The sequence below is a fragment of the Sus scrofa genome, chromosome 5, assembly GCF_054392235.1.
Source record: "Sus scrofa isolate SSC_HxYL_T2T_F1_AM1 chromosome 5, Sscrofa_HxYL_maternal_Yorkshire_Landrace_v2.0, whole genome shotgun sequence".
In the NCBI taxonomy this organism is placed as follows: Eukaryota; Metazoa; Chordata; class Mammalia; order Artiodactyla; family Suidae; genus Sus; species Sus scrofa.
This window is the reverse complement of record NC_139387.1, coordinates 55,643,412-55,671,197: the sequence shown is the minus strand read 5'-3', so window position 1 is coordinate 55,671,197 and position 27,786 is coordinate 55,643,412. Positions and strand designations below refer to the sequence as shown.

The 27,786-nt window shown below is 43.1% G+C and overlaps 1 protein-coding gene across 6 annotated transcripts in view; it reads right to left on the bottom strand.

Moving 5' to 3' along the window:
- BCAT1 (branched chain amino acid transaminase 1) overlaps positions 1-27,786 on the bottom strand; it is a 111,149-nt gene that overhangs the window by 69,415 nt on the left and 13,948 nt on the right. For 3 of the 6 annotated variants that reach the window (XM_021092208.2, XM_084956550.1, XM_084956552.1), the window contains exons 1-3: positions 9,810-10,131; positions 8,644-8,715; positions 1,149-1,349 (exon numbers count right to left, since the gene is read on the bottom strand). In XM_021092208.2, coding sequence (XP_020947867.2) covers positions 1,149-1,349; positions 8,644-8,715; positions 9,810-10,040 — 504 coding nt within the window. In that variant the 5' untranslated portion in view covers positions 10,041-10,131. Of the gene's footprint in view, positions 1-1,148; positions 1,350-8,643; positions 8,716-8,787; positions 10,132-27,786 lie in introns of those variants that run through there. The other 3 variants (XM_021092209.2, XM_084956551.1, XM_021092210.2) reach the window with 2 other exon arrangements.

Here is a 27,786-nt window from a genome sequence, read left to right as displayed (position 1 = left end):
GGTACGATCCCTGGCCTCCCTCAGTGGGTTAAAGATCTGGCATTGCCGTGAGCTGTGGTCTAGGTTGTAGATGAGGCTCGGATCCAGCCATTGCTGTGGCTGTGGCATAGACAGGCAGCAGCAGCTTCGATTCAACCCCTAGCCTAGGAACCTGCAAGAGCACCCCTAAAAAGACAAAAAAAAAAAAAAAAAAAAAAAATATATATATATATATAATATAATTCCACTTACATGAAGTTCAAGAAGAGGCAAAACTGGGAATTACCACTGTGGCTCAGCGGATTAAGAACCTGATTAGTATCCCTGAGGATGAGGGTTCAATCCCTGGCCTCCCTTAGTGGGTTAAGGATCTGGCATTGCTGTGAGCTGTGGTGTAGGTCACAGACGCAGCTCGGATCTGGTGAAGGCCAGCAGCTACAGCTCCAAATTGACCTCTAGCCTTGGAACTTCCATATGGCACAGATGAGGCCCTAAAAAGCTAAATTAATTAATTAATTGATTAAAAAATAATGAAATTTAAAGAGACTACTTCAAAAACTGCTAAGTTTTATATTCATAAGACTGATGGTAGATTTGAAATGATTAATCCTTCCTCACTCTCCTAAATATTTAATATTTTATGTGTATCATTATTTCATTCTTGCCTGAAGGAGGTTATCTAATTATTTGTCCCTTAACATGCGTAACTATAACTTATTACCATCATAAAACCATGTAGTTAGCATTAAAATCTAAATGTAATATTGTATTTGATGACCCCTTCTCAATCATTAGAAGATCTAACAGGTAACTTAGTGAAATATTAACAGCGCTGGCTCTGATTGCTAATTTTCTTACCAGCTGTCCTTCCCATTTGCTCTAAGTAATTTTTTATATTGTAAGCCACGGTTACAAGTTTCATGCCAACATCATTATATTTCTAGGTCTGTATATCCTACAGCAGGCTTACTACCTAAATGATTTCTTTAAACTGACATTTTAAAAAATTCAAGATTATCTGAAAAGTTAGTTAAGACTTATATTCAGTCCACCTGTTTGCAGGTCATTTATGATTGCCTATACGTCCCTAAAGCTGTTTTAGCAGGAGGAGCTACTTAGCAAGCACATCAAGACCTAGCATGTCGCCATATAGCTTCCCATGTACTTACTTCCACTGCATAGTGGAAAGCCGACGAACCTGGATGCAAGGACAGGTTTTGAAGAGGCTTGATACGTGGTTTCTCCCATCCAGACTCTGAGGACCACTCCACAGTCAGCATGTGATCCGTAAAAACAGTTCCAAAAACCAGAGTATTGGGGTCTGGTTTTTCTTTTAAAACAGTGGCTGGTGTAATTATTAGATCTTTAGCCTGGGGAAGAAAAATAGCATCGTTAAAGAAAAGTCACTGAACGTCCACTGGCCAGATGACACAGAGGGTGTTTTGCTTTTTGTTTTTTAAATTATTCATTAATCTGTTTATTATGTACTAAATTATTCCTTTATTTGTGATGATGTAATTAACCGGGTGTCTACGTCATTATGTGAGAAGCTTCGTGAAGGCACAGATCAAGTCCTTTTTGCTCTCTTGCCCTCTCTCTCTTCCCTACCACTTCTCTTTATATGATTTTCACCACCTTTGAATCTCTTTTTCTCACTCTTGTCTCATTTACTCTCAACTTTGTCTGTGTAGTCAAATATTTAATACCTTCGTGTGGATGATCCATTTTCTTTATTAAAACCATAAACATTTGAAATTAGACCTTGGAGTGACAGATACAGTTTCAGGCATTGGCCATTAAGAAGTGAAATCATTTGTCTTTGACATGATGGCAACTACCTTAGAAATTTAACAACGCTGGGTGGGCCAAGCAAATTATGCCTACCTTCAGAATTTGGACTGTTGTTTGAAATCTCTGCAATGCGCACTATCTAACAAATATCAGACCCCAAAGTCAGTGACATTTAGAAACAGGGACAAAATAGTAGATGGAGTAAAATGATGCCAAAAGAACATCACTCTTCTTCTCCCCAATCAGAGGACCCATGTGGAACATTCTGGAAAGAACAAAGGCGGGGGTGAGGGGTCTTATTATAAAAACAGCAACACTCACAATGACTTGTGAAACTAAAATGAATGTCATTAAGAACTGAACCTCTTGGGACGGTTATACTCCAGCACCCCCAAAGAATTCTTGGCACAGCCTTTCAAAACCCTGTGGGTGCATTGTAGAAGAAAGGCAGCGGAGTGAAGCAAATGTTTTCCTCATTGAAAAGAGAAGTAGAGATGGAACACCAACATATAAATCCTCTATTCTGTGTTGAGGAAACAGTAAACAAAGGACCCTTTATTAAAAGAAAGATAAATAAGAGTAATAGGAAACAACTTCACACAGCTCCATTTCACCAGCTCTCCACAGCCGGCTTGCCCATGACAAAGGACCAACACGCAAGTGTCCAGGGCACAGACAATACCACTACTAACTTTACAAATGCTGACAAAAACCACAGGGGAAGGAGCTTTCAGACCACTTAAAACCAAAATTAACCAAGGACAGGTTTAAGCAGTTCACAGGTGGTAGGGAAGGTCAATCTTCACTTCTTTGAAAACACGAAAGCAATATTTCCCCACCAAAATTGAATATGGAGCTTCAGGAACTTCATGTTACATCATTAGCTCTTATGGATATTTTTCAAGTGATCTAATTGCTTCTGATTAATCCACTGCTGTATAGCTGCCTTAGTCATTTATTATGAATGATAATCAGTTTTTAGAATAATGTTCAGGCTAAAAATTCTAAAACAACCAGAAAGCTCACATTATGTGAAGTATAAGCATTAAGAACCACGTATTACTGTAATTTCCAGATCAGTCTGGTAATGCTAGTTTGGAATATGCCAGTAAAATGCAAAATTTGGGGAAAAAAAGAAGAAACAGATTTCCTTCTGTCAGCATTTAATCCAAGTAAGAAAGTTAACTTAAAACCCTTTACTGGAGTTCCCTTCTGATGCAGCAGGTTAAGGATCTAGCATTGTCACTGCAGTGGTTCAGGTGCTGCTATGGCTTGAGTTTGATCCCAGATGCAGAAAGAAAGGAAAAGAAAAAAGAACCCTTTACCAAGTGCAAGAAAATAAATTTATTTAAAGGGATACATTCCAGCTAAACTATTTCGAAATTTGAACCCTGTTTCTCTTCCTTTATCCTCTAAACTAGGTTGGATGTTGGGCAAATTTCTCCTGGTGGCAGAGTCCATTACCTGTGACAGAAACCTGATGACCCTCTGGTCAAAAATACTCATTCTGTGGTCTACTGAAAGTCTGTCAATCCAAAGAATTCTGGCTCAAGTATTTGCAGCTAAATCTCCAATCCTAGCCTAAAGGCCTGGCACACACAACAGCAAAGGTTTTCTTTCAGGTTTTCTTTTTTGGCAGGGGCACACCTGCAGCATATGGAAGTTCCCAGGTTAGGGTCGAAGTGGAGTTGCAGCTACAGGCCTCCACCACAGCTAAGCAATGCCAGATGTGAGCCATGTCTGTGACTTACACTGAAGCTTGCAGCAATGCCAGATCCTTAACCCACTGAGCAAGGCCAGGTATTGAACCTGTGTCCTTATGGATGCTATTTGGGTTCTTAACCTGCTGCGCCCAGTAAAGGTTTTCTTAAATGCTAAAAATAACATTTGGCTGATTTCAGATGCACTCCACAAGGAATAACAGACTCATTCACAGAAGACTGCAAGGATTTAAAGTGAGCGAAATTTTTTTTTTTAGGGCCGCACCTGTAGCACATGGAAGTTCCCAGGCTATGGGTGGAATCAGAGCTGTAGCTGCCGGCCTACACCACAGCCACAGCAACGCTGGATCAGAGCTGGGTCTGCGAACTACACCACAGCTCACAGCAACACCAGATCCTTAACCCACTGAGCTAGGCCAGAGATTGAACCCTCAACCTCATGGATACTAATTGGGTTTGTTTCTGCTGAGCCACGAAGGGAACTCCCTAAAGCGAATAAAACACTAATATGAACTTTTTATTACATGAATGGTTTCACAGTGTTCTTGCACAATGAAGCAAGAAATACTGTGATTTTGCTTTAATTAGGTGTTTGGTTTTTTTTTTAGTGGCTACGGGGATCCTTAGCTAAGAAAAATCTGAAACTATATAAATAGTTAAGACAAACTTAATGCAAATTTTCATCTATTAGATCTATTAATAAAAGTTTCTTAATAACAGGGAAGAGCAGTGAGATACAAAACAAAAACAGGAAGATCAAAGTAGGTAAAAATGAAGCTGAAAGAGTGTGAGAAGGGGTGAGTTTTTATCCATGAATTTGGGATACATCTTAAACATTGCAAACATACCTTGGCTTTTTTTTTCCAATGGAAAAAACCAATCATTTGCATGGTCCTTCAAAAGTAAAATACAGTTCAACTTCCCACCTGCTATTTCTTTCTTTTTTCTTTTTTTCTTTTTTGCTTTGTACGGCTGCACCTGTGGCACCCACTCGCTACTTCTAACATTAGCTAATCAATTCTATTAGTAGCTAATCAACAAGAAGCCAACCAAATATGATCCTCTACCTTTCAGGATTTCTAGGCTTTCTAATAACCCAACCTGCCATGAAACCAACAGGCAATGGAATATACAACTTTATTCCAATCATACATTCTGCACAACTGTGGTGGGAGTTCAGCCCCTGGCATGGGAAATTCTATACGCCAAGGGTAGGGCCAAAAACAAAAAAACAAAAAAAAGAACCACAAAAAACAAAGGAAAAAAAAAAAAAAAAAAACATGGCTCTGCCTCATATCAAACTGTAGGGTCGTCTTTGTTTTTCCTTCCCCTTTTCTTCTTTCTTCCTCATCTGCTTTATTATTCTTAGTATTTTGCCTTTTTATTCACTCAGTGGACACTGAGTGCACCAGCATAGTGGCTCAGGCACTGCACTAAATAAAGTACAGGAGACATCAAAATGCCTGCCCTGGTATATACCTAGTACATATTTTTTACTTTTCTGAATCCTATCCTTAAAATACCTTTTAAGGAGTTCCCATCATGGCTCAGTGGTTAACGAACCCAACTAGCATCCATGAATACGTGGGTTCGATCCCTGGCCTCGCTTAGTGGGTTAAGGATCTGGTGTTGCCGTGAGCTGTGGTGTAGGTCGCAGGTGGGGCTCGGATCTGATGTTGCTGTGGCTGTGGTGTAGGCTGCTGGCTACAGCTCCAATTCGACTCCTAGCCTGGGAACCTCCAAATGCCGCCAGTGCGGCCCTAAAAGACACACACACACACACACACACACACACAATACCTTTTAAGACTCACTAGCCCTGAAAGACTAAGTTAGTTAATGGCAAAGCATTTTTTATATTTTCATTCTCAACTTAGTGCTCTTGTACTAATAACTCGCTAATACTAGTTAAATTTCTGGAAATTGAATATAAATGATTATGTTACTAGGTATTAGTTCCATTTTGGTAAACTACCACATCCTCTTATAAGACATATAATTTCTTTTCTTTTTTTCTTTTTGGGGCAGCACCCACTGCATATGGAGGTTTCCAGGCTAGAGGTCCAGAGCTAAGCTGCCGGCCTACACCACAGCCACAGCAATGCCAGATCTGAGCCACATCTGTGGCCTATACCACAGCTCACAGCAATGCCAGATCCTTAACCCACTGAGTAAGGCCAGGGATTGAACCCTCAACCTCATGGTTCCTACTCGGATTGTTTCTGGTGCACCACAGCAGGAACTTGCAATCTTCCTTCATTTGACAAAAATTCCTCCAATTCTATAAAGTAAAAATAACAGCTTTTAATCTGAGTGCAAAACAAAATTACCTACAAAAACAAAATCTAAAAATGTAGGCACTGGAGTTCTTGTTGTGGTTCAGTGGTGATGATCCCACTAGGATCCATGAGGAAGCGGGTTCATCCATGGCCTCAATCAGTGGGTTAAGGATCTGATGTTGCTGTGGCTGTGGTGTAGGCTGGCAGCTGTAACTCCATTTCAATCCTTAGCCTGGGAACTTCCATATGCCGCCAGTGTGACCCTAAATGGCAAAAATAAAATAAATAAATAATTAGGTACTAGAGTCGAATAAAGTTCAAAAGTAAGGAAACAATATTAACTGAAGGTGTTTGACTACTTTTTTGGAGTAGTGCAGCTCCAAGGGGAAAAAAAGCACTGGCGTAAAAAAAAGTTTATAAGCAGTTTTAATCAATATTCTTTAAAAAACATTTTCTTTTCATTTTCCCTATTTCCTTTCAAAAGATTAATCAAAATGGCAGCATTTTTTTTTTTTTTTTTTTAAAGCAGCACCCTCGGCCTGGGGTTGGTTCCCAGGCTAGGAGTCAAATCAGAGCTGTAGCCACTGGCCTATGCCAAAGCCACAGCAACACGGGATCCAAAACGAGTCTGCAACCTACACCATGGTTCATGGCAACACCGGATCCTTAACCCACTGAGTGAGGCCAGAGATCGAACCTGCATCCCCAAGGATACTACTCAGATTCATTTCCACTGAGCCAAGACAGGAACTCCAAAATGGCAGCACTTGTAAATGATACTTCCTCCTGTGTAATTAATCTGTCTCTTCCCAATACTGCAATGTTCTCTGATGACTTCCAAGTCAGGATGTTTCATACTGTATGCTTGCGGAGGAATTTGGGAGGCCACAATGACTGGATTGTGAAATCACAAGAAATATTGACAAAAACAGGGCATATTAAAAACAACAATTTCCTGACTCAGAATGTGTGGTTGAGGAACCATTTGTTCTGAGATGAGGATGCCCCCAGCAGGCTATTCCAGTTGGATTGAGAACACCTGAGGGCTATAAGAGCCCACGTTTAAGGAACATCCAATATGGCATCAGGACTTCTCTGAATCACCACTTAAACTTACAGCTGCATCAGAAAATTGTATAACTCTGTTCTACAAGTACATTTGCCTTGCCCTGTTTTGGAAAGCCATGGATGCTATGTTTATTATCATTTAGAGACGCTTTTAAAAATTAAATAGAATATGGGCTTCGGAGCATCCTTCTCTGGAGGCAGGGGGCATGGGAAGAAATGGAAAGATAGCTGACCTCCTTGAAGAGGGCTCTGGAGTCCACAGAAAGATGCTGAAGGATTTCCCAGTAATAAGGCATCTCATTACTGGATTCTGTTGGAAAACCATTTCCTCACTTTAAAATGACTATATCAAGATAGGGGAGGGTGCAATATGAAAACTACCCAGGAAAGATGCAAAAGACAATTTTAAAGTTATAAATGGGGTTGATCAGGGAGACAGAACATGTCCAAAGCTAAGACGGTCCTATAAGAATTCACCACTTTTCTCCCCCCAGTTATCAATTTCATTTTTCATTTGCCCCATCGCACTTGTGCTATGAATTCAACTACCTTTACCATGCATGTTTTGATATGCAAATACATGAGTATAATCAATATTCTCCAACACCTAACCTATAGAAATCTAAATAAACTAAGAGAAGGTTATTTACATGATGAATTAACTTTTTACTTTGCAAACAATTCTTTGATGTATAAAAGTATAAAGGCCTTTAAGGAAAATTTCTATTTGTCTACACCCTTTGAGGAATTTACTATGACACTTAGCCAGGAGTCCCTTTTATCTCATTCTTTCAAAGACCTGTATCTCAACATCTAAGTCCCTAAAATGTATTAGAGTTTAGCCTTCCTAGTCTAGCAGAGTAGATTGACTAAAGGGTTATAGAAGACAGTGTTTTTCAAGGACAAGGAATAACATGAACAAATAAAATTTTCAAATTTATTTTAGTGAGGAAACTTATATTCTTTTATATTTTGGTTTTCAAAAAATACTGAGACCAGAGGTCTTATATTAAATTCATCTTTGGATTTCCAATGCTTCACACATAGGAAGAGCTGGGTGTGTATGAAATTGATGAGTCAAGCTGCACTCCCTCTCTGAACCCTGCCAGGATGTGAGGTCATTAGGACACTCAGTGCTATGGATGACAATTGACAGTGACTGAAACAGGCAGCAGAAGAGCAGAAGGCAGTGGAAAGGAAAAGCAAAAACCTCCCTGGTTTGGGGGTGGGGGGAGATGGAGACAATGAATTACAGAGAAAATAATAATACACCTTATATTTACGTTTTTATAATTTTTTAAAGCACTTTACAAGAGTCTCTTGCTTTTGCTCCTCACTATTCCTCTGCAAAACATGAGATTATTTAAAATATAAACCCCATGATTCAGCGATAAGGAAAGACAACAGTTTTTTTCTTTTTACTATTTAAAATGTTAGCAGCTGCTTAAAGAATAAATACATGAGTTTAACTTTTTCCACAAATAGAGGGGAAGGGTTACCCGTATTATATAATCAGATAAACCTCTTAGTTGGAATTCAAGAACTGATTATTCACCAAGAAAAATTCTGGTTCATGAAATGAAATAAGCAATTAGCTTAGCTGCCAGGTAATTTTAGCTATGACTGTACTACCTTCTCCCCAAATGACATTCCACCCCCGCTTCCGGAAAAAATGGAATTTAAAATGCATGGCAGCTTATCTAAATTACTGTATAAACACATGCAGAGAAAACTGCCCCCAATCTCAAGAAATGGCTGTATTCAATTGAATCGCTGGTTCACTTAGCCTCTGGCAAATAACTTACCTTAAAAGTGTCCACCACCTCTTTTGATCCTCCTTCTTCCGTATATTCTGCGGAGCATCCGTTATTGCAGTCCTTAAAGAAAAATTAAATCCATTAAGTAAAACTAGGCGGGTAGCTGGGGTCTGGGGTAATAATATCACTCACCATCACACCCTTCGCTCCGCTCCGGTCCCCAAGCAAACAGGAAAAGGAGGATCAAACACCCAGGCACGAGCCCTAAAGGAGAGCTCCCTGCGAGGGCTGCCCTTCTCTTTCTGCCCTGCCGGAGGTGGTGGCTGTTTTTGTCCTCCACCGCTGGCTTCGGGCTGACTGGTTAAATTCCAGGTTCGCCCTACAAGCCAGGGTTCGCGAACAAAGAACAAGAAGGTAATTGTCTCCCTTTTATCCGAGAAAATAGTCTGGACTAGAGCTTTAAGTCATTTACAGAAAATCTCCTGGGCGCGCTCAACCTCGTGGTCTTGTCGATCACGGGCGCACAATGGCAAGCCTGGAAAAGGGATGGGGACCAGAGTGAACCATTTTCTTCACGGGCAGGGTCCTCTGATACAGGCGCAATGACCCCAAACCCCTCACGTTAAGGACAAAATCTCATGGAACCAGGGGGTAAATTATAAAGATCGTTAAGGACACAATGAAATCGGGATTAAACTGGAACAGATGCAGACTTAAAAAAAAAAAAAAAGGAAGAAGAAGAAGCCTAATCTGCTACATCACTAGGGGAGGGAGGAAGAAAGGGATCAAGGAGGCAGGAGGCTGCGGTCAAAATATTTGGGGGCGGCGAAATCACGTAGGATGTGGCTGTCAGTTCTGGCAGCCCAGAAATTCCGCTTCCCCTGCCGCCTCCACCAAAGCGGCTTCCATGGCGACCCTCACGTTCGCGGTGGCTGTCCACGCTGCGCAGCGGGTCACCGGCGGGGCTTTAGACCTGGCTGGTGGGGACCTCTCCAAGGAAGAGTTCGCAGGCTGGGACTCTAGGTTTCGGGCAGGGCTCGGGAAAGAGGAGACGCCCAGATGAAGAACAGAAAGGTGGTGCAAAGCGAAGCAGGATGGTGCGGCACACAGCAGCAGCGCGCCGGGCCAGGCCCGTGGGCTTCCGAGACCCAAGCTACAATCCGCCCTACCCCCACCTCCACCCCCACCCCCTCGAACGCCTGGGGTTTGGGTACCTGGCGGGCGAAGACTGCCGCGGCGGCGGAGGCGACAGGGCGCGGGCTGGCCATGGAAAGGCTCTCCGAGCGCGCGGCTGCGGAGAGCCGCGGCGGCACGCAGCGCCCGGCTGAACGCGAAAGCCCGCGGCGCGGCCAAACCCCAGCGCATCGACCGCTCGGAGCCGGCCGCCACCGCCAGGGGCCCCCAGCCAGGGCCAGGCGCAGGGTAAAGGGCAGTCCTTCCAGCATCCCTGGGGCGAGAACCTTCAACCTCCAGGTCACTTGGTCCTTCACTCAAGAAACCCCAAGCCCAGGGCCAGAACATTCAGGAGCGCCTTTCCCGAGGCAGGTACTCCGCCAGCATCTTTATTTACCAAACAACCCTTGGGTGGGCCCGGGAACGCCCCTCCGCCCCAGGGAAGGCAACCTCGGGGAAATTAATCTACATTAGGGCAGATATTCCTTCTACGAACCCTGGAAAGGCAATTTCTGCTCCCCTCCACCCTCTGGCCCAGAGAGTTTGCAACCGGGATTGGCAGTTGTGCCTGGGCGTCTGTTGGCCACCAATCCCCACGCGCAAACTGAAGGAGAACGTGAATCCGGGTTTTAGATTTCTTTCTGACACCTACCCAAGTTGGACTTGTAACTCGGGGTGTTAACAATGCTGCTAGGCTCACATCTCCTAAGGTGCCGTTTCTGCCCGAAGACCTCGATATCACTGAGACCCACGCACCCACCCATTCATTGCTTTCAGGCAAAGTAGACCAAGAGCTTCCAATCGGGCGGCTTGGACAGTTTTCTGATGTAGGCCTGTGATAGCGACTTTTAGAAAGAAAGCTGGGAAAGTGTGACATTTGAAAGGGAAAAGGACTGTAGTGGCTGCTGGGTGCTCCTGGAACGATGTCAGCCTACATTATGAGACTTCCTAATTAATAGGAAGCATCTTTATTTACCAACATTAATATTTGGTAAATAGGAAGTGGTGACTAGTGCTGATTTGATCTTGGTAAGGGGGGAGGGCTGTTTATTTGGGGTCAAAGCAGTTAAATCCTGTCTGGTTTTTTAATTGATTTCATTCATACAGCTTTAAAGACAATATAGCTCTAATCTTCTCTCTCAGAAAACAGCATTCACTTCTCCCTTCCTCTCTCCCCTTCATACTAGGCAAAGAAAAGCCCCTTATGCTAGGGTGGGGTCCCAAGCTCCAAGACCCTGCAGACCAGGCGGGTCACATGTCACTGGAGACCAGTTTTGGGGGGTTTTTTTGGTTTTGTTTTTCTTTTAAGAAATTTAAAATCAAATGAAAAATGGGGAAAAAAATACAGATTAAGTAAACTTAGAGTTCTGTCATGGTGCAGAGGAAACGAATCCGACTAGGAATGATGAGGTTGCGGGTTCGATCCCTGACCTTGCTCAGTGGGGTAAGGATCCGGTGTTGCCATGAGCTGTGGTGTGGGTCGCAGATGTGGCTCGGATCTGGCATTGCTGTGGCTGTGATATAGGCCGGCAGCGGTAGCTTCGATTAGACCCCTAGCCTGGCAGTCTCCACCTGCCGAGGGTGGTTGCAAAGCAAAAAAAAAAAGAAGTAAACTCAAAAGCTGCCAGTTTTCAACTCCTGACCCAAGCCCCAAACTAAGAACCCTTAGCTGAAGAGTTATAAGCAATTTATTTGCATTCAGAAGGTTGGTTTAAATGTCTACACCATACTATTCATTCAAAGCCTGTTTTAAAGATAGACACTATACATCTGCAATTTTCTCGCCATTTTAAGTGTGACCTGTAAATCCCCCCTGTTCAGCCAAGAAAGCATATGCAATACAAGAATGGTGCTATTAAAGAATTGCTACAGGGTCACCCTCACCTTTCCTCCCCTCCAGAGCCAAACTCTGAAAGTGCCATTTGTATTAACTTTTCCTTCCCTTTCAAGTGACTATGATTTGACTTTTGTCCAAATATTCCACCTAAACAAGTTTCCTAGTAGCCTTCATTTTGTTCAACCCAGTGGTTTTGCTTCATGTGCATTTTCACAGTTACACCTATATGCTGATGACTCTTAAATATGTATTTTTTTTCAGCCCACCTCTCTTCTCTCTTCTGAGCAGAACTCAAAAAATCCATCTAAAACATTCATTATGTATGTAACATTTGTGCAGGCACTGGGCTAGGTGCTGGCTATGCAAGTTGAGCACACCTCCATCCCATTATTATGCATTGCCTCCAGCCAAATAGAAAAAATACCATTTGTGTTAATAAGTGTTACCTAATCCCACACATGTAAAATTGCAAATGTAGCTAATGCCACCTGTGTTTTGAGAGCCTCTAATAATGGAATGTAACTGATTCAGAAAGGTCTGGAAAGTCCAGCAAGGAATCCTTGAGCAAAGATCTGGAGGATAAAAACATTACTACAGGAAGAAAGAATGAAGAATGTCCAGGATGAAATTGAGTCCCAGGCAGAAAGGACATCTTACAAGTCCCAAAAGAAAGCAACGGCTGGAAGGTGTTCTGTGCATAGCCGACCTGGGAGCATAGACAAAGAGCCAACTAGGTAGTGCCTTAGGGAGAGAATTAAAGGTTAATTTTTCCCAAAATGTAAAAGCATTGGATGTTATATACAAATAAAATGAACCTGTAGTTTATCTAGCTCATTTAAAGAAGTTACCAGGCAGATGTTAAAACTGTTTCAAAGAACACTTTACCAGGTCAGGAAGAGTGAACGGAATTTGCTAATAGATGTGAAACTGGCTTTTTCGGATTAGAGAAGTCTGTAGAACCCTGGGCCTTTGGAATTGATTTGCAAGTCTATTGACAAGAATTATTTTGCATTTCTATGTTAGCCACTAACTCAAAAAAACAATGAAACAATGTAAAAACACACTGAAAAGGCCTGAGGAATCCGAAGGAGAAAAACTGTCAAAAGATTAGGATCTGGGAGGGAATGGGGGTGGGGAGTTGACAAGCTTGAAGTGCTCTCCGGTTGCAATGTGAAGATTAGTGGAGGGCCTGGGTGCAGTAGAAGGAAGCTATCAAGTGAACCTACGTAGGAGATGATGCTTTTAGGCAGGACTTGGCAGACGGTAGGCGATACAGATGGAGAGAAGCAGCCAGATCTCAGCATTTTGTTTTTTTTTTCTTTAGGGCTGCACCTGCAGCATATGGAAGTTCCTGAGCTAGGGGAGAACTGGAGCTGCAGCTGCTGGCCTAACACCAGCCACAGCAACACCAGATCTGAGCCACATCTGCCACCTCTGCTGTAATTTTCGGCCACGCCAGATACTTAACCCACTGAGCACGGCCAGGGATTGAACCTGCATCCTCATGGACACTATGTCTGATTCTTAACCCACTGAGCCACAGTGGGAACTCCTCAATCTTTAGACCAGATATGAGAAGAAACAAGGGAGACAGGGGGACCTAGAAGGGCTCCCTGGATTCTGGCTGCTTTCATGGTTAGCGACATTCACCAAGAAAAATGGAACACTGAAAGATGACGTGGTTTGAGAGAGTGTACAGGAGTCTGGCTGGGGGCACACTGAGCTCTGAGGTGCATCTGAGACTGGCTGTTAGAGAGATGCATGTCTGTGGCTCAAATGAGGTCTGGATTAGAAGTAAACATGTAATGAGGAGTTCCCATCGTGGCTCAGCAGGAGCGCATCTGACTAGCATCCTGTAGGACCCAAGGTTTGATTCCTGGCCAGGCCTCCCTCAGTGGGTCTGGGATGCAGCGTTGTCCTAAACTGTGGTATAGGTCGCAGATGCAGCTTGGATCCTACGTTGCTGTGGCTGTGGCATAGGCCCGCAGCTCTGGAATTCTACCCCTAGCCTGGGAACTTCCATATGCCGTGGGTGCAACCCTAAAAAGACAAAAAAAAAGAATGAATAAATAAATAAAATTGTATTAACAAAAATAGAACAGAGTGAATTTGGCCTGTAAGTTACTGACCCCCTACTCTGTGCAGTTTAATGGTCGTCTCCAGACACAACAAGGGATCATCAGCATCTACATTCTAGCTCCAAATATCCTGACAGTTGCCATTTCTCCAGCCACATTACTGTTTCTGATACCAAATCACTTCCAAGTAGCCTCTGCCTCCAGCCTTGCTTCCCATTAAGCCATTCTTAGCGTGGCAACCAGAAAAACTGTCTCAAAATGCAAATCTGAACATCTCTCTTCTTGGCTGAAAAATCTTCAGGGTCTACACCATCCTTGTGACAAAATCTTATAGCAAGCTCCCCCACTTGTCCCTGGCTCTTTGGCTCACCCTTCACCTCTTCCGCTCTACGGCCACACATGTAACTTAGTTCAATGCTTTTTGACATCAGGCCTTCTCACAGCTGGCCACCTGCCTCCAACACTCCCCTGCTACTGCCCAGAGCCTCTCTCATCCTTCCTTCCTCAAATTATTTAATAGCACTTCCTTGGGAAGACTAGGTAGGCTACATGGATCGCTCTGCTATTCCTTTCTTTCTTTCTTTTTTTTTTTTCCACTGCTATTTATTTCTATAGAATTCTTTCCACTACAAAATAACTGTCATGCTTTATTGTAATTATCTGACTGTCACTCTGATTTAAGTGATGGGAAATTGTGTCTATTCTTCACCTAAGCAATCCCGCCTTCCCAACTCCAGGCACACAACTGAGATTTTTCTGTTGGATTGTGGCTCTCTAATTTTTAAAAGGTACGTATTTAGGGAGTTCCTGTTGTGGCTCAGCGGGTTACAAACCCAACTAGAATCCACGAGGAAGCAGATTCTATCCCTGGCCTCGCTCAGTGAGTTAAGGATCCAGTATTGCTCTAAGCTGTGGTGTAGGTCGCAGATGAGGCTTGGATCCTGCATTGCTGTGGCTGTGGTGTAGGCTGGTAGCTGCAGCTCTAATTCGACCCTTAGCCTAGGAACTTCCATATGCCACAGATGCGGCACTAAAAACCAAAAATAAATAAATAAACATATATAAAGTATGTATTTAATATACTTCAGAATCTTGTTTCTTTCTTTCTTTCTTTTTTTTTTTTTTCCTGTCTTTTTAGGGCTGAACCCACAGCCTATGGTGGTTCCCAAGCGAGGGGTCAAACTGGAGCTGCAGCTGCCAGCTTATACCACAGCCACAGCAACTCAGGATCTGTGCCAAATCTGTGCGAACTACACCACAGCTCATGGCAATGCCGGATCCTTAACCCAATGAGTGAGGCCAGGGATGGAAACTGCATCCTCATAGGCACCAGTCGGTTTCATTAACTGCTGAGCCACGACAGGAACTCCTACTTTGGAGTCTTAACTGCCAAGGTTGACAAATATAAAAGACTAAAAATGTCCTCAGAGGCCACTCTATGGATGGATCTTGGCTTTTTTTTTTTTTAATGCCATGCTCGCAGCATGTGGAAGTTCCAGGGCCAGGGATTGAACCTACACCTCAGCAGAGACCTGAGCCACAGCAATGACAACACCAGATCCTTAACTGCTAGGCCACCAGAGAACTTTTGAATTTGAGGGAAGCAGGGGGAAGCAGTGACTATTTTGGGCAACAGAATATGGCAGAAATGCAAAAGTTAAGCTCTTCCAATTCAAGCCCTACACTTTAACTGGCCTGGCAGCTCATGCTCCCTTACTTTTGGAAGACTCTTGGGACTCCACCACTTAAAAGCCAGCCTCCAGGCTGTAAGAAGCCCCAGTGAGGAAGAGGCCATGTGCAGGCTCACCAGTCAACAGTCCCAGCAGTGTGAGCTGTCATCTGGAGCATCCAGCCCTGACGAGCTTTCAGATGACTCAGTGAAACTGCAGGTTAGAGCTACTCTGCTGGAATTCCCAGGTGGCTCAGCAGGTTAAGGATCCCGTGCTGTCACTGCTGTGACTCAGGTGGATGCCGTAGTGCATGTTTGATCCCTGGCCTGGAAACTTGCACATGCAGCTTTAAAAAAATAATAATAAATAAATAAATAAATAAATAAAAACTACCCTGATGAGCCCAGATAATCTAGTTCATGAGAGGTAATAATACATTGCTTTAAAATTACTACAGGAGTTCCCATTGTGGCTCAGTGGTTAACAAATCCGACTAGGAACCATGAGGCTGCAGGTTTGATCCCTGGCCTTGCTCAGTGGGTTAAGGATCCGGCATTGCCATGACCTGTGGTGTGGGTCACAGATGCGGCTCGGATCTGGCGTTGCTGTGGCTCTGGCATAGGGTGGTGGCTACAGCTCCAATTAGACCCCTAGCCTGGGAACCTCCATGTGCCACTGGAGCGGCCCTAGAAAAGGCAAAAAGACAAAAAAATAAAAAATAAAAAATAAAATAAAATAAATAAAATTACTCCAAAGTTTTGGGGGCAGCTGGTTATATGTTAACCAAAACAGCATGCAAGCCTAACATATGTATATATAGGTATTTATGAAAATAACCTAATACACAAGTCATACACAAAAATAGGAATAAAAAAGATGAGATGACTATGAAGTAATTTGCATTTTAACATATATTCCTAATTATGGTTGTTTTCTTCTACCATGCTTGGCTAAAGGCAAAATATACAGAAGGGCTAAGTAATCATTAATGACAGTAGATAGATATAAGTTTTATTCTCTTTCTTTCCTTTCTTTTTTGTTTCCTTTTTTTTTAATTTTTTATTTTGCTTTTTAGGGCCGGTCCTGAGACATATGGAGGTTCCCAGGCTAGGGGTCAAATTGGAGCTACAGCTGGCGGCCTACACCACAGCCACAGCAACACCAGATCCAAGGCATGTCTGCAACCTAACACCACAGCTCACAGTAATGCAAGATCCTTAACCCACTGAGCAAGGCCAGGGATCAAACCCACGTCCTCAGGGATACTAGTTGGGTTTGTAACCCCCTGAGCCACGACTAGAACTTCCCCATACTCCTAATTTATCTTTCCCCCTCCCCTTTACCCTTTGGTAACCATAGGTTGTATTCTATGTCTGTGAGTCTGTCTCTGGTTTGTAAATACATTGATTTATATATATACTTTTTTCTTTTTTTTTGGTCTTTTTGCCTTTTCTAGGGCCACTCCCGTGGCATAAGGAGATTCCCAGGCTAGGGGTCTAATCGGAGCTGTAGCCACCGGCCTATAGCAGAGCCACAGCAACTCAGGATCCGAGCCACATCTGCAACCTACCCCATAGCTCACCACAATGCCAGATCCTTAACCCACTGAGCAAGGGCAAGGATTGAACCCGCAACCTCATGGTTCCTAGTTGGATTCATTAACCACTGCGTCATGATGGGAACTCCAATGCTTAATATTCTTTTTTAGATTCCACATATGATATCATATAAAACTCGTCTTTGTTTGACTTACTTCACTTAGTATGGTATTCTCTAGGTCCATCCATGTTGCTACAAATGGCAATATTTCATTATTTTTCTGGCTGAGTAATATTCTATTTGAGTGCATGTGTGTACCACATCTTCCTTAATCATCTGTTAATGGGCACTTGGGTTTTTTCCATGTCTTGGCTACTGTAAAAATGCTGCTGTGAACACTGGGGTACACGTATCTTTTTAAATTAGAGTTTTCATCTCTTCTGCATATATGCCCAGGAATGGAATTGCTGGATCACACAGTAGCCCTATTTTCAGTTTTTTAAGGCAGCTCCATATTGTTTTCCATAGTGGCTGAACCAATTTACATTCCCACCAATAGCGTAGGAGGGTTCCCTTTTCTCTACACCCTCTCATTTGTTATTTGTAGACTTTTTGATGATGTATGCTTTGAATTTTGTTTGTGTCTGTTTTGTTCTGTTTACAGAAATCTTTTAAAGCTAGTTGTTCCTTTTGCAAGGATTATCAGTTAACACTAGCTGACATAATCTGCAAAACTCCTTAACCAGGCTCATATAAATTGCTGCAAACACAATCTGCTAAAAGAGGGCGAAGGCTGGAGGCTGCGCAAGAGACCCTTCCCACCCCTCAAGGCACTCACCGCTCAGGGCTGGAGACAGTGGACCACACAACAAGAATGACTAGAGGGTGCCCACATCAACCCATGTTGAGTTTCTGTAAGTACAATTTCATTTTTCCCTACATGTTAGAGAAAACATAAATATAATTGATGCTTCTGACACTCCAGGGGTTCCTGAGTGCACACCCACTTTGAAACATGTTAGAGAAAATATAAATATAATCAATGCTTCTGACACTCCAGGGGTCTCTATTGTGCATCCTGAGTGCACACACCCACTTTGAAACCACTGGGCTTGAAGACAAGGTGCAGAGTCCTGAGCCTGGTGTGTGGGCTTCTGCGCGTTCTGGAGCTCCTGCTTTCTCTCCCTTCCTGGACTTCCCTGGGCCCTTACTGGTGCTCTTCCTTTCCCTTCATACATAGAACACTGCTGTGGCAAGTCTCTACACTCGGATCATCCTGACATACCCTAAAAAGACTGACCAAGAGTTCCCGTCATGGCTCAGTGGTAATGAACCCAACTAGTATCCATGAGGACACAAGTACAATCCCTGACCTCAATAAATGGCCTAGGATACTGCATTGCCGCAACCCGAGGCATAGGTCACAGATGCCGCTCTGATCTGATATTGCTATGGCTGTGGCTCAGGCTGGGACAGAGAAACAGACTCCTGAAGATTCTAGTTAGAAAGATTACAGAAATTTCATTTCATGTTTGGAAACTTACTAAGCTTACACTTTTGCATTTTACAGAAATAGAACCACAGATCAGCTTCTGAAAGGGAGAAATTAATCCAAACTAAATGAAGCTTGTTTTTTAAAATCCAGACTATATCCTGGATTGTTTTAGAGAACATTTTGTTTTCCACCAAATGTAGCTGTTCCGCTTTTAAGAGTGGAAGTTAATCTACTTTGAGGAAATAGACAGGAAAAAAAAAAGACCTTAGGCCATGACCAAGGTAGATGCATTACGTTTTATTCATGATTGTTCACTATGTACAGTAGAATCCACACCATACTCCCATTAAGATAAACTAATTTGAATAAGTACATGGCAAATAGGAGAAAATGATAAGTGGTTGATGATTGGTAAGGAGCAAAAGATATACGGCAAAGGAAAATTAGGTGTTTTGGAATATAGTAATCTTTTGGGAAAAAGTTAATGAAAACGGTTTTCCTGTGAATGTACTCTGTATTCAAGAAAATGCAAATATTAACTTCTCTCTGATACGTCCCTGTTGCTCTAGGACTGTAAACAGGGCACTTATCACCACCTCCTCTTTGAGAAGATTCCAAGTATGATGCATAAGGGGTGAGAGAGGCCATCAGGCTTTCTTGAGGTGAAAAGGCCAAGAGCAAGCCTTGGGTATCTGTGATTTCTGTCAATTCGAATTCTGTTATAAACCTCAAATACTCTAATTTTTATATGGAGTGATAAGGCACAGAACAGTGCATGTGTCAGCCACCTGGCCTGCCTTTGTCACTGTCCCTCGCCAGTTGGGTTGATTCATAGACCAGTGTCAGGGGACAGAAGAGGTGAAGACTTTTCAACAAAAGTTGTCATTGCTCCCGCTTTCTCGATCTTTCACATAGTCTGAATCCAGACCATCCAAACACAAAGCAAAACTTCCTGTTTCTACACACGCCACACTGAGTGAGAAAGAAGCAGCAATAAGACAAAGAGGAGCCGGATATCGGGTTTATGGTGACTTCATTTGAAAAGGTTTTACTGACACAATCATCTGCACTGTCCATTTCTTTATGCTCTGGTGGCTTGCTGGGCAATTTGGAGTGAGTGGAAGAAAAGCTTTTCTTTTGCAGCGTGAGAGAAGGACTGTGGTGAAAAGGGAGATGGGAAGAGAGAACCAGCAAGATGCTCGCTCCTGGGATTGTTTTCCTGCAGGCAAGGCTTGGGAAAGATTTAAATGAAAGTAGAGAACCTGGAAGTTGATTGGCTTCCTAACACTTGTCTGTCCCCTGTATTACTTTGGAAAGTCTTCCTGTATCCCCAGGCCTATGAATTCTTTTTGAATAAATGGAATGAATATATAAATCCTCCATGTTTTTGTTTAACTTAAATTAAAAATAATATATTAGATGTTATGTAAACTTACTGTGGCAATAAAAAAATGGATATGCTGGTATGTTTTATACACACACGCATATATACATAGGGAGAGAGGATGAGGAGAACAGAAAACGGATACCTAGATAAACTCAATTGTTAGGTATAAAAGAATCAGAGATAGATTTCACAGTGGCTGTACAGGGTCTGTGTCATAGATGTGTTGAAACTCATTTACTAAAACCACATTTTGTCTTTTTTTTGTTCTTTTTTTTTTTTAGGGCTGCACCTGAGGCATATGGAAGCTCCCAGGCTAGGGGTTGAATTGGAGCCATAGCTGCTGGCCTATACAACAGCAACGTGGGATCCAAGCCGTATCTTCGACCTACACCACAGCTCATGGCAATGCCAGATCCCTGACCCACTGAGCGAGGCCAGGGATCAAACCCGCAACCTCATGGGTAATAATAGTCAGGTTCATTACTGCTGAGCCACAGCAGAACTCCCTAAAACTGCTTTTACCTATTTACAGGATATTTCCCCTAACTTCCACATATTTCTGGATAGAAATGACCCTTAGAACTTATTCTGAATCTTTCTAAGTCATGAGTTCCAAGTTCATTGAAAGATCTTGTTTCCAGGTCTAGCTCCTTTATCTAGGAGATCTAGAACCTTGGGCAAATCACCTTTATCTCTAAACCTCACATTAATATCTGAACCTCACCCACCTTCCCTACAGAGGTAAAAAAAGTAAATGTGTAAGTCAGAGCATTTTGCAAACTTATGAACAGAATATGTCATGGTTGTTCCTTTGTTTTAACTTAAGGTCATCAAGTTTGTACGGAGACCTTCTAATGCAGCGGTGAAGCTCATAGACTCTGGAGCGACATCGCCAGATTCAATGGCTTTGCAAGCTTCACCTAATTACTTAACTTTTTCTGTGCCTCAATTTTTCCACTTGTGGAATGCTACTAATAATAGAGTTTTCATGAGGACTAAATGAGGTCATTCACATAAAGCCTGTGCTGGCGCCCAGTAAACTCTCACTCTGTTAGTTATAATTATTGCAGGGAAGATTCATATTGAATCTTTGAGAAAATCTGGCATCTGTAAAACTTGAATTACTTATAATTTTGGAGGGATGAAAGGATCCACAGGACCTTCACCTCTCTGCACACAGACCTTGTGGCATGGCTTCCTTACAACCCTGCTGCCTGGCTGAAAAGTAGTGGTTTGCCCTTAGATGCCCCATTAAATCCTCTTGGCAAACTGACCACTCCATGGGGCCAACATTCCTACCATTGTAAGAAGAGGTCCACTGGCTTTTTAGCCTTTCCCCAGATTACCGGAGCAACATACAGAAAAATCGGTCTTCTACTGGGATGCCTTTGATGTTTGGATTTGGTGTTGTCCTCAAGTGAATTAAAACTCACTTCTTCAACAAGTCTGGTTAATTTATTTCTCTACTTTTCAAAATTGGTATGGAAACTCTTTCGCACTAATGATGACAGCGTACATTTTTTTCCCACTAAAGTAAGCCCCATGTATGAGAGTTTCAATTTACAAAACAGGTATATCATAGGGTTTCTACAATACAAAAGTTTTTGCAACGGATGGCTTTTAAATAGCAATTTACTGTGCAGATTTGAATATGATTCATTTACAAAATATAAGTAGATATTATGACTTTATAACCATGCAATCATCTACTGTTAAAAAAAAAAATAGGCTCAACAGCAAAGAACTGCGTTTCTCATACCAGTCTATCTTCTGCCATAGAAAAAGATGGTTTTAAAAGTATGAGCATGTGTTTTACACTTACATGCTTTTTAGAAATTGAGGTTTTGGAGTTCCTGTCATGGCTCAGTGGAAACGAATCTGACTAGCAATCATGAGGACACAGGTTCGATCCCTGGCCTCGCTCAGTGGGTTAAAGATCCGGCGTTGCTGTGAGCTGTGGTGTAGGTCGCAGATGCAGCTTGGATCTCGAGTTGCTATGGCTGAGGCAAAGGCTGGCAGCTATGGCTACAATTCAACCCCTAGCTTGGGAACCTCCATAGGGCGAGGGTGTGGCCCTTAAAAAAAAATTGAGGTTAGAATTGACATATAACATGATATTTGTTTCAAGTGTACAACATAATGATTTTATATCAGTATATATGTGAAATAATCACCATGATAAGTCTAGTTAACATCTGTCACCATATATAATTATAGAATTTTTTTTCTTGTGATGAGAAATTTTAAGATCTACTCTGCTAGCAACTTTCAAATACGCAAACAGTATTATTAACTACAGTCATCATGCTGTACATTACATTCCCAGGACTGACTTATTTTATAACTGGAAGTTTGTACTTCATTCATTTTGCTCAGCCCCCAACTCCACCTCTGGCAACCACCAACCTGTTCTCTGTGTTTATGAGCTTGGTTTTGTTTGGTTTTTAGATTCCATGTATGAGTGAGATTATACAGTATTTGTCTTTCTCTGTCTGACTTAATTTCACACAGCCTAATGCCCACAAGGTCTATCCATGTTGTTGCAAATAGAAATTTTTTTTTCTTATAGATGAATAATATTCCATTGCACACACACACATATTTTTTTCTCCTTTGTACATTCATCTGTTGATGGACACTTAGGTTGCTTCCGTATCTTGGCTGTTGTAAAGAATGCTGAAATGAACACAGTGGTACACACATCTTTTTGAGTTAGTGTTTTCATTTTCTTCAGATAAACAATTCAGTAGAATTTCTGGATCAAATGGTGGTTCTATTTTTAATTTTTTGAGAAGCCTCCATACTATTTTCATAATGGCTACACTAATTTGCATCCCTACTCCTTTCCTTGTCAACACTTGCAGTCTGTTGTCTTTTTTTTTTTTTATAATAGTCATTCTGACAGGTAGTGAGCTGATACCATTATAGGAGATATCCTCCCCAATAATGTATAGAATGGGTTGGAGCAGGAGGAACTGAAAGAGGGGAGCGCTTTGGGAAGTGCATTCTACCGACACGTGTTTAACCTAGAAAAAAAGTGCAGACAATGGATAGTACAAATTCCAGTGTCTACAGAATGAGCACGAACTGGATGGCAGACTAGCACTAAAGCCCTCATTCTCCCTCCACCATACTTTATACGGAAGGGTTAATGGGCAGTTCCCCAAGGATGGATGTTAAACACGAAACTTTTTTTTTTCTGCCTTTTTAGGGCCACACCCACGGCATAGGAGGTTCCCAGGAGAGGGGTCGAATCCGAGTTACAGCCTCTGCCCTATGCCACAGCTACAGTAACATGGCATCTGAGCCATGTCTACCACCTACACCGCAGCTCACAGCAACTCCAGATCCCCGACCCATTGAGTGAGACCAGGGGTCAAACATCCATCCTCATTGATACTAGTTGGATTTGTTTCCGCTGAGCCACGACGGGAACTCCTGAAATTTTCTTAGTCGGGAGCTGTGGAACCAAGAGCCAATACTGCCCTGACTGCTGCCTTTAATGAGTATGATCTGTACTCTTCCTGAGAGTCAGCATTGGTGCCGTGTGGTCCTTGTGGTGTTGAGGTGCATAATAGATGCAGTCAGTATGCATTCTCCCTGGTTTGCTCTCTTGATAGTGCAAGATATATCACACACCTTGGAGATCTTTGTGTTATTTAATGAGATATTCAGCAGAACTTCCTTCACCTCAAGTCGACCAAAGGACAAACTTTGGAAGAGTAACAGTTGCAGAGGGAGTGAAGATTTATGATGTACCCTTAGTACATTTTGTTTGAATAGCTTCCATTAGTCACAACTTGATAACTTGTGACTTTCCTCTCAAATCCATTCCATGTTCCTTCCTCACTTCTGTAATTTCTATTGTTAGAACACGCAAACACGCTTCCTCTGCGGATTGCCTGGTGCACCTCAAAAGAAAGGATTTAAAAAAAAAAATAAATAAATACAAGGAAAGGAAAACTGTCTTAGCCCATTTGGGCTGCTCTAACAAAATAACTAGACTGGACAACATTTAGGAGTTCCTGTTTTGGCACAGTGGAAACGAATCCGACTAGTATCCATGAGATCCGAGTTCGATCCCTGGCCTTGCTCAGTGGGTTGGGGATCCGGCATTGCCATGAACAGGTCGCAGATGAGGCTCAGGATCCTGCGTTGTTGTGGCTGTGGTATAGACCAGCAGCTGTAGCTCCGATTCGATCCCTAGCCTGGAACCTCCATATGCTTCGGGTGTGGCCCTAAAAAGCAAAAAAAAAAAGGGAGTTCCTGTTGTGGCTCAACGGTATCCATAAGGATTCGGGTTTGATCCCTGGCCTTGCTCAGTGGGTTAAGGATCTGGTGTTGTGCTGAGCTGTGGTATAGGTTGCAGACATGGCTCGGATCCCATGTTGCTATGGCTGTGGTGTAGGCCAGCAGCTGATGCTCTGATTTGACCCCCTAGCCTGGGAGCTTCCTTACGCCAATAAATCAAAAAATTTATTTCTCACAGTTCTGGATGCGAGAAGTCCAAGGTCATGGCACCAACATGGCCAGTAAATGAGAGTCCTCTTTGGGGACACAGACTTCTTGTTAGGTCCCATGAGGGAGAAGGGGCAAGGGATCCCTCTAGAGCCTCTTTTTAATTTATTTATTTACTTATATATTTTATTTTTTGGCCACCCCACAGCATATGGAGTTCCCGGGCCAGGGGTCTAATCGGAGCTGTAGCTGCCAGCCTACACCACAGCCACAGCAACGCGGGATCCGAGCCACGTCTTCGACCCACACCACGGCTCAGGGCAACGCCGGATCCTTAACCCACTGAATGGGGCCAGGGATCGAACCCGCATCCTCACAGAGACTATGCCAGGTTCTTAACCCTATGAACCCCTATAGGAACTCTTAAACTCCATTTTATAGATGAGAAAATTGTAAAAAGTGTGACCATTTGCCAGGATGGCACATGGGTCTCAGTGCTCACAGCTGTGATTTATTACAGGATGAAAAAGGACCAAAGAAAAATCAGCAAAGGGAAAAGGCACATAGACAAAGCTCAGAGGAAACCAGGTACAAGCTTCCCAGGGGTCTCTCCCAGTGGAGTCACACACGATGCACTTCATCCCCAGCAACACGTGGCAACAATATGTGTGAGATGTCATCCACCAGGCAAGCTCCTTAGGGACTCAGTGCCTGAGGTTTTTATCGGGGGCTGGCCATGTAGGGACCCTCTACCAGCACATACAAATTTCAGACTCCCAGAAGGAAACATGTCCAGCAGAAACCACACTGTACAAATTAAACAGAGTGAGCCATTCTTATCAGGAAGTTGGGGGAAGTCTCTGAAAATTCAAGTTCCCAGACACCAGCCTTGCCAGCAGATCTTTCCAAGACTAGAAATCCCAGGCCCACTTCATTAAGGCTTTTCTGCACAGGAGGAGACCGAGAGGCTTTGGTCAGCTCTGTGGAAGTTGGCTTTGAGCGCAAATAACATGAAGCATCCAAGTAAAGTTCTCCTGTTCACTTTATTTATTCATTCATTTATTCATTTTTGCTTTTTAGGCACGTGTCTGCGGCATACGGAAATTCCAAGGCTAGGGGGCGAATCGGAGTTGCAGCCACAACACCACCAGATCCTTAAGCCACTGAGCCAGGACGGGGATCAAATCACATCCTCACGGAGACAACAACAGGTCTTTAACCACAGGGCCACAACGGGAACTCCTCTGTGAGCATCTTTTACATTATGGAGAGTCTGAGAATTCCCAAACCCTTAAGACCTTTGGGCTTAACAGTCCTCCCCTCACTTCTTTTTCCTCTTCCAATTTTCTACAGTCAGAAAGAAGAAACCAGCCTGCAACTTTAATATTTGCTTGGAGACCTCAACTAAATATCTCAGTTCATAGCTTACAAGTTCTGCTTTCTTCCACTATGTAACATGAACATGTTCCCCAGTTTTTTCAGAGCCCTCATCAGCATTGTTTATGTTGTTGTTGTTTTGGCCGTACCCAGGGCATGTGGAAGCTCCCAGGCCAGGACCTGAGCCCATGCCGTAACAGTGACCCGAGCAGCTGCCATGACAACACTTAACTTGTTGTGCCACCAAGGGAACGCCAACAGTGCTTTTAACATCCATATTTCTATCCACAGTCAGTTTAAGATAATCTAGGCTTTTCCTTCTGTGCTCCTCAAGTTTTTTTTCCATTCTCTGCCACTTTCACATTTTCAGGTATTTGTTATAGCAGCACCCCATTTCTAGGTACCAAAGTCTATATTCACTGTCCATTGTTGCTATAACAAATTACCATAAATTCTGTGACTTAAAAATTACAGAAATTTATTATCTTGCAGTTCTGGAGGTCAGAAGCCCCAAGTCAAGGTATCAGCAGAATTACTTTCCTTCTGCAGGCTCTAGGGGGAGAATCTGTTTCCTTGCCTTTTCGAGCTTCTAGAAGCCACCTGCATCTCTTGACTCAGGGCCCCTTCCTCCATCTTCAAAGCAAGCAGAGTAGCATCTTCAAGTCTTCCTCTCTTTATGCCTACTTCCCTCATTCCTTCTCTCCTCTCTCATCTCTGCTCCACTGTCACATCACCTTCTCTGCCTGTGACCCTCCTATCTCCCTCTTATAAAGACCCTTGTGATTACATTGGGCCCAACCAGGAACTCAAGGATAATCTCCCCATCTCAAGATCCACAGGAGTTCCCAAGGTGGCTCAGCAGTAATGAATCTGACTACTATCCATGAGGACTCAGGTTTGATCCCTGGCCTCATTCAGTGGTGAATGATCCAGTGTTGCCCTGGTGTAGGTCGCAGATGAGGCTCGAGGCTCGGATCTGGCATTGCTGTGGCTCCCAGCCTGGGAACTTTCATATGCCATGGGTGCGGCCCTAAAGAGACAAAACAAACAAACACAAGCCACAAAAACAAACAAACAAACCTATAACTTAGTCATATCTGCAAAATCTCCTTCCATAAACGTTTTAGGAGATTAGGTCATGGACATCAATGGGAGTTCATTATTCAACCCACCACACTCATCAATCCCCTATCATAGGCCAGGCATCAGATTGCATACGTTTTGCATGGTGGCAAAAAACTAGATATACTCCCTGCTCTCAAGAAATGTCTGGTCGAGTGGGAGAGTCAGACATCTATCCCAAAGCCATACAGATAATCATGCCAATAAATAACTGTAAGGTGCAAGTGGTGACGTAAAGGACTGGGAATCTACAGGACAGGAGTTCATGAGGTTATCTTCATGACATTCAGCCTGAGGCTGGCAGGGTAATAAGGAGCCAGTTAGGTAGTGAGCAGGAAGGCCTTCGGGGCAGAAGAATCAGCAAGTGCACAGGCCCTGAAGGAAAAGTTTGGGGGATGAGTAGAAATGGATACGGTGGTAAAAAGGTGAGGATGCAAAGCCTAAAAGAGACCAGATCTTTGGGGGGCTCCTAGAGCCAGAGGGACTTTGGGTTTTTTGTTTTTGTTTTTTGTCTTTTTGCCATTTCTTGGGCCGCTCCCACAGCATATGGAGGTTCCCAGGCTAGGGGTCTAATCGGAGCTATAGCTGCCAGCCTACGCCAGAGCCAGAGCAACACAGGATCCAAGCTGCATTTGCGACCTACACCACAGCTCACAGCAACGCCAGATTGTTAACCCACTGAGCAAGGCCAGGGATCGAACCCACAACCTCATGGTTCCTAGTCCGGATTCGTTAACCACTGTGCCACGACGGGAGCTCCGGGACCTTGGGTTTTATTCAAAGCATAAGAGGAAGGGGTTGAGGTGTTTTTTAAGCAGGTGACAGCTGTGATCACTCTGCTTTGAGGAGCACAGGTTGGGGTGGGGAGGTGGGGATGAACAAGAGGTGAGCAAAATGAGAAATATTTATACCCACTGAGCAGAAGACAGTGGCATGAACTAGGCACACAGCAACAAAAATGGAGAGAATTGTACAGATATAAAATATGTCTTGGACCAAAAATAACCAATGATATTTGGTATAATTTGGTGGCATTCAAAAGCCTGGGGTACAAG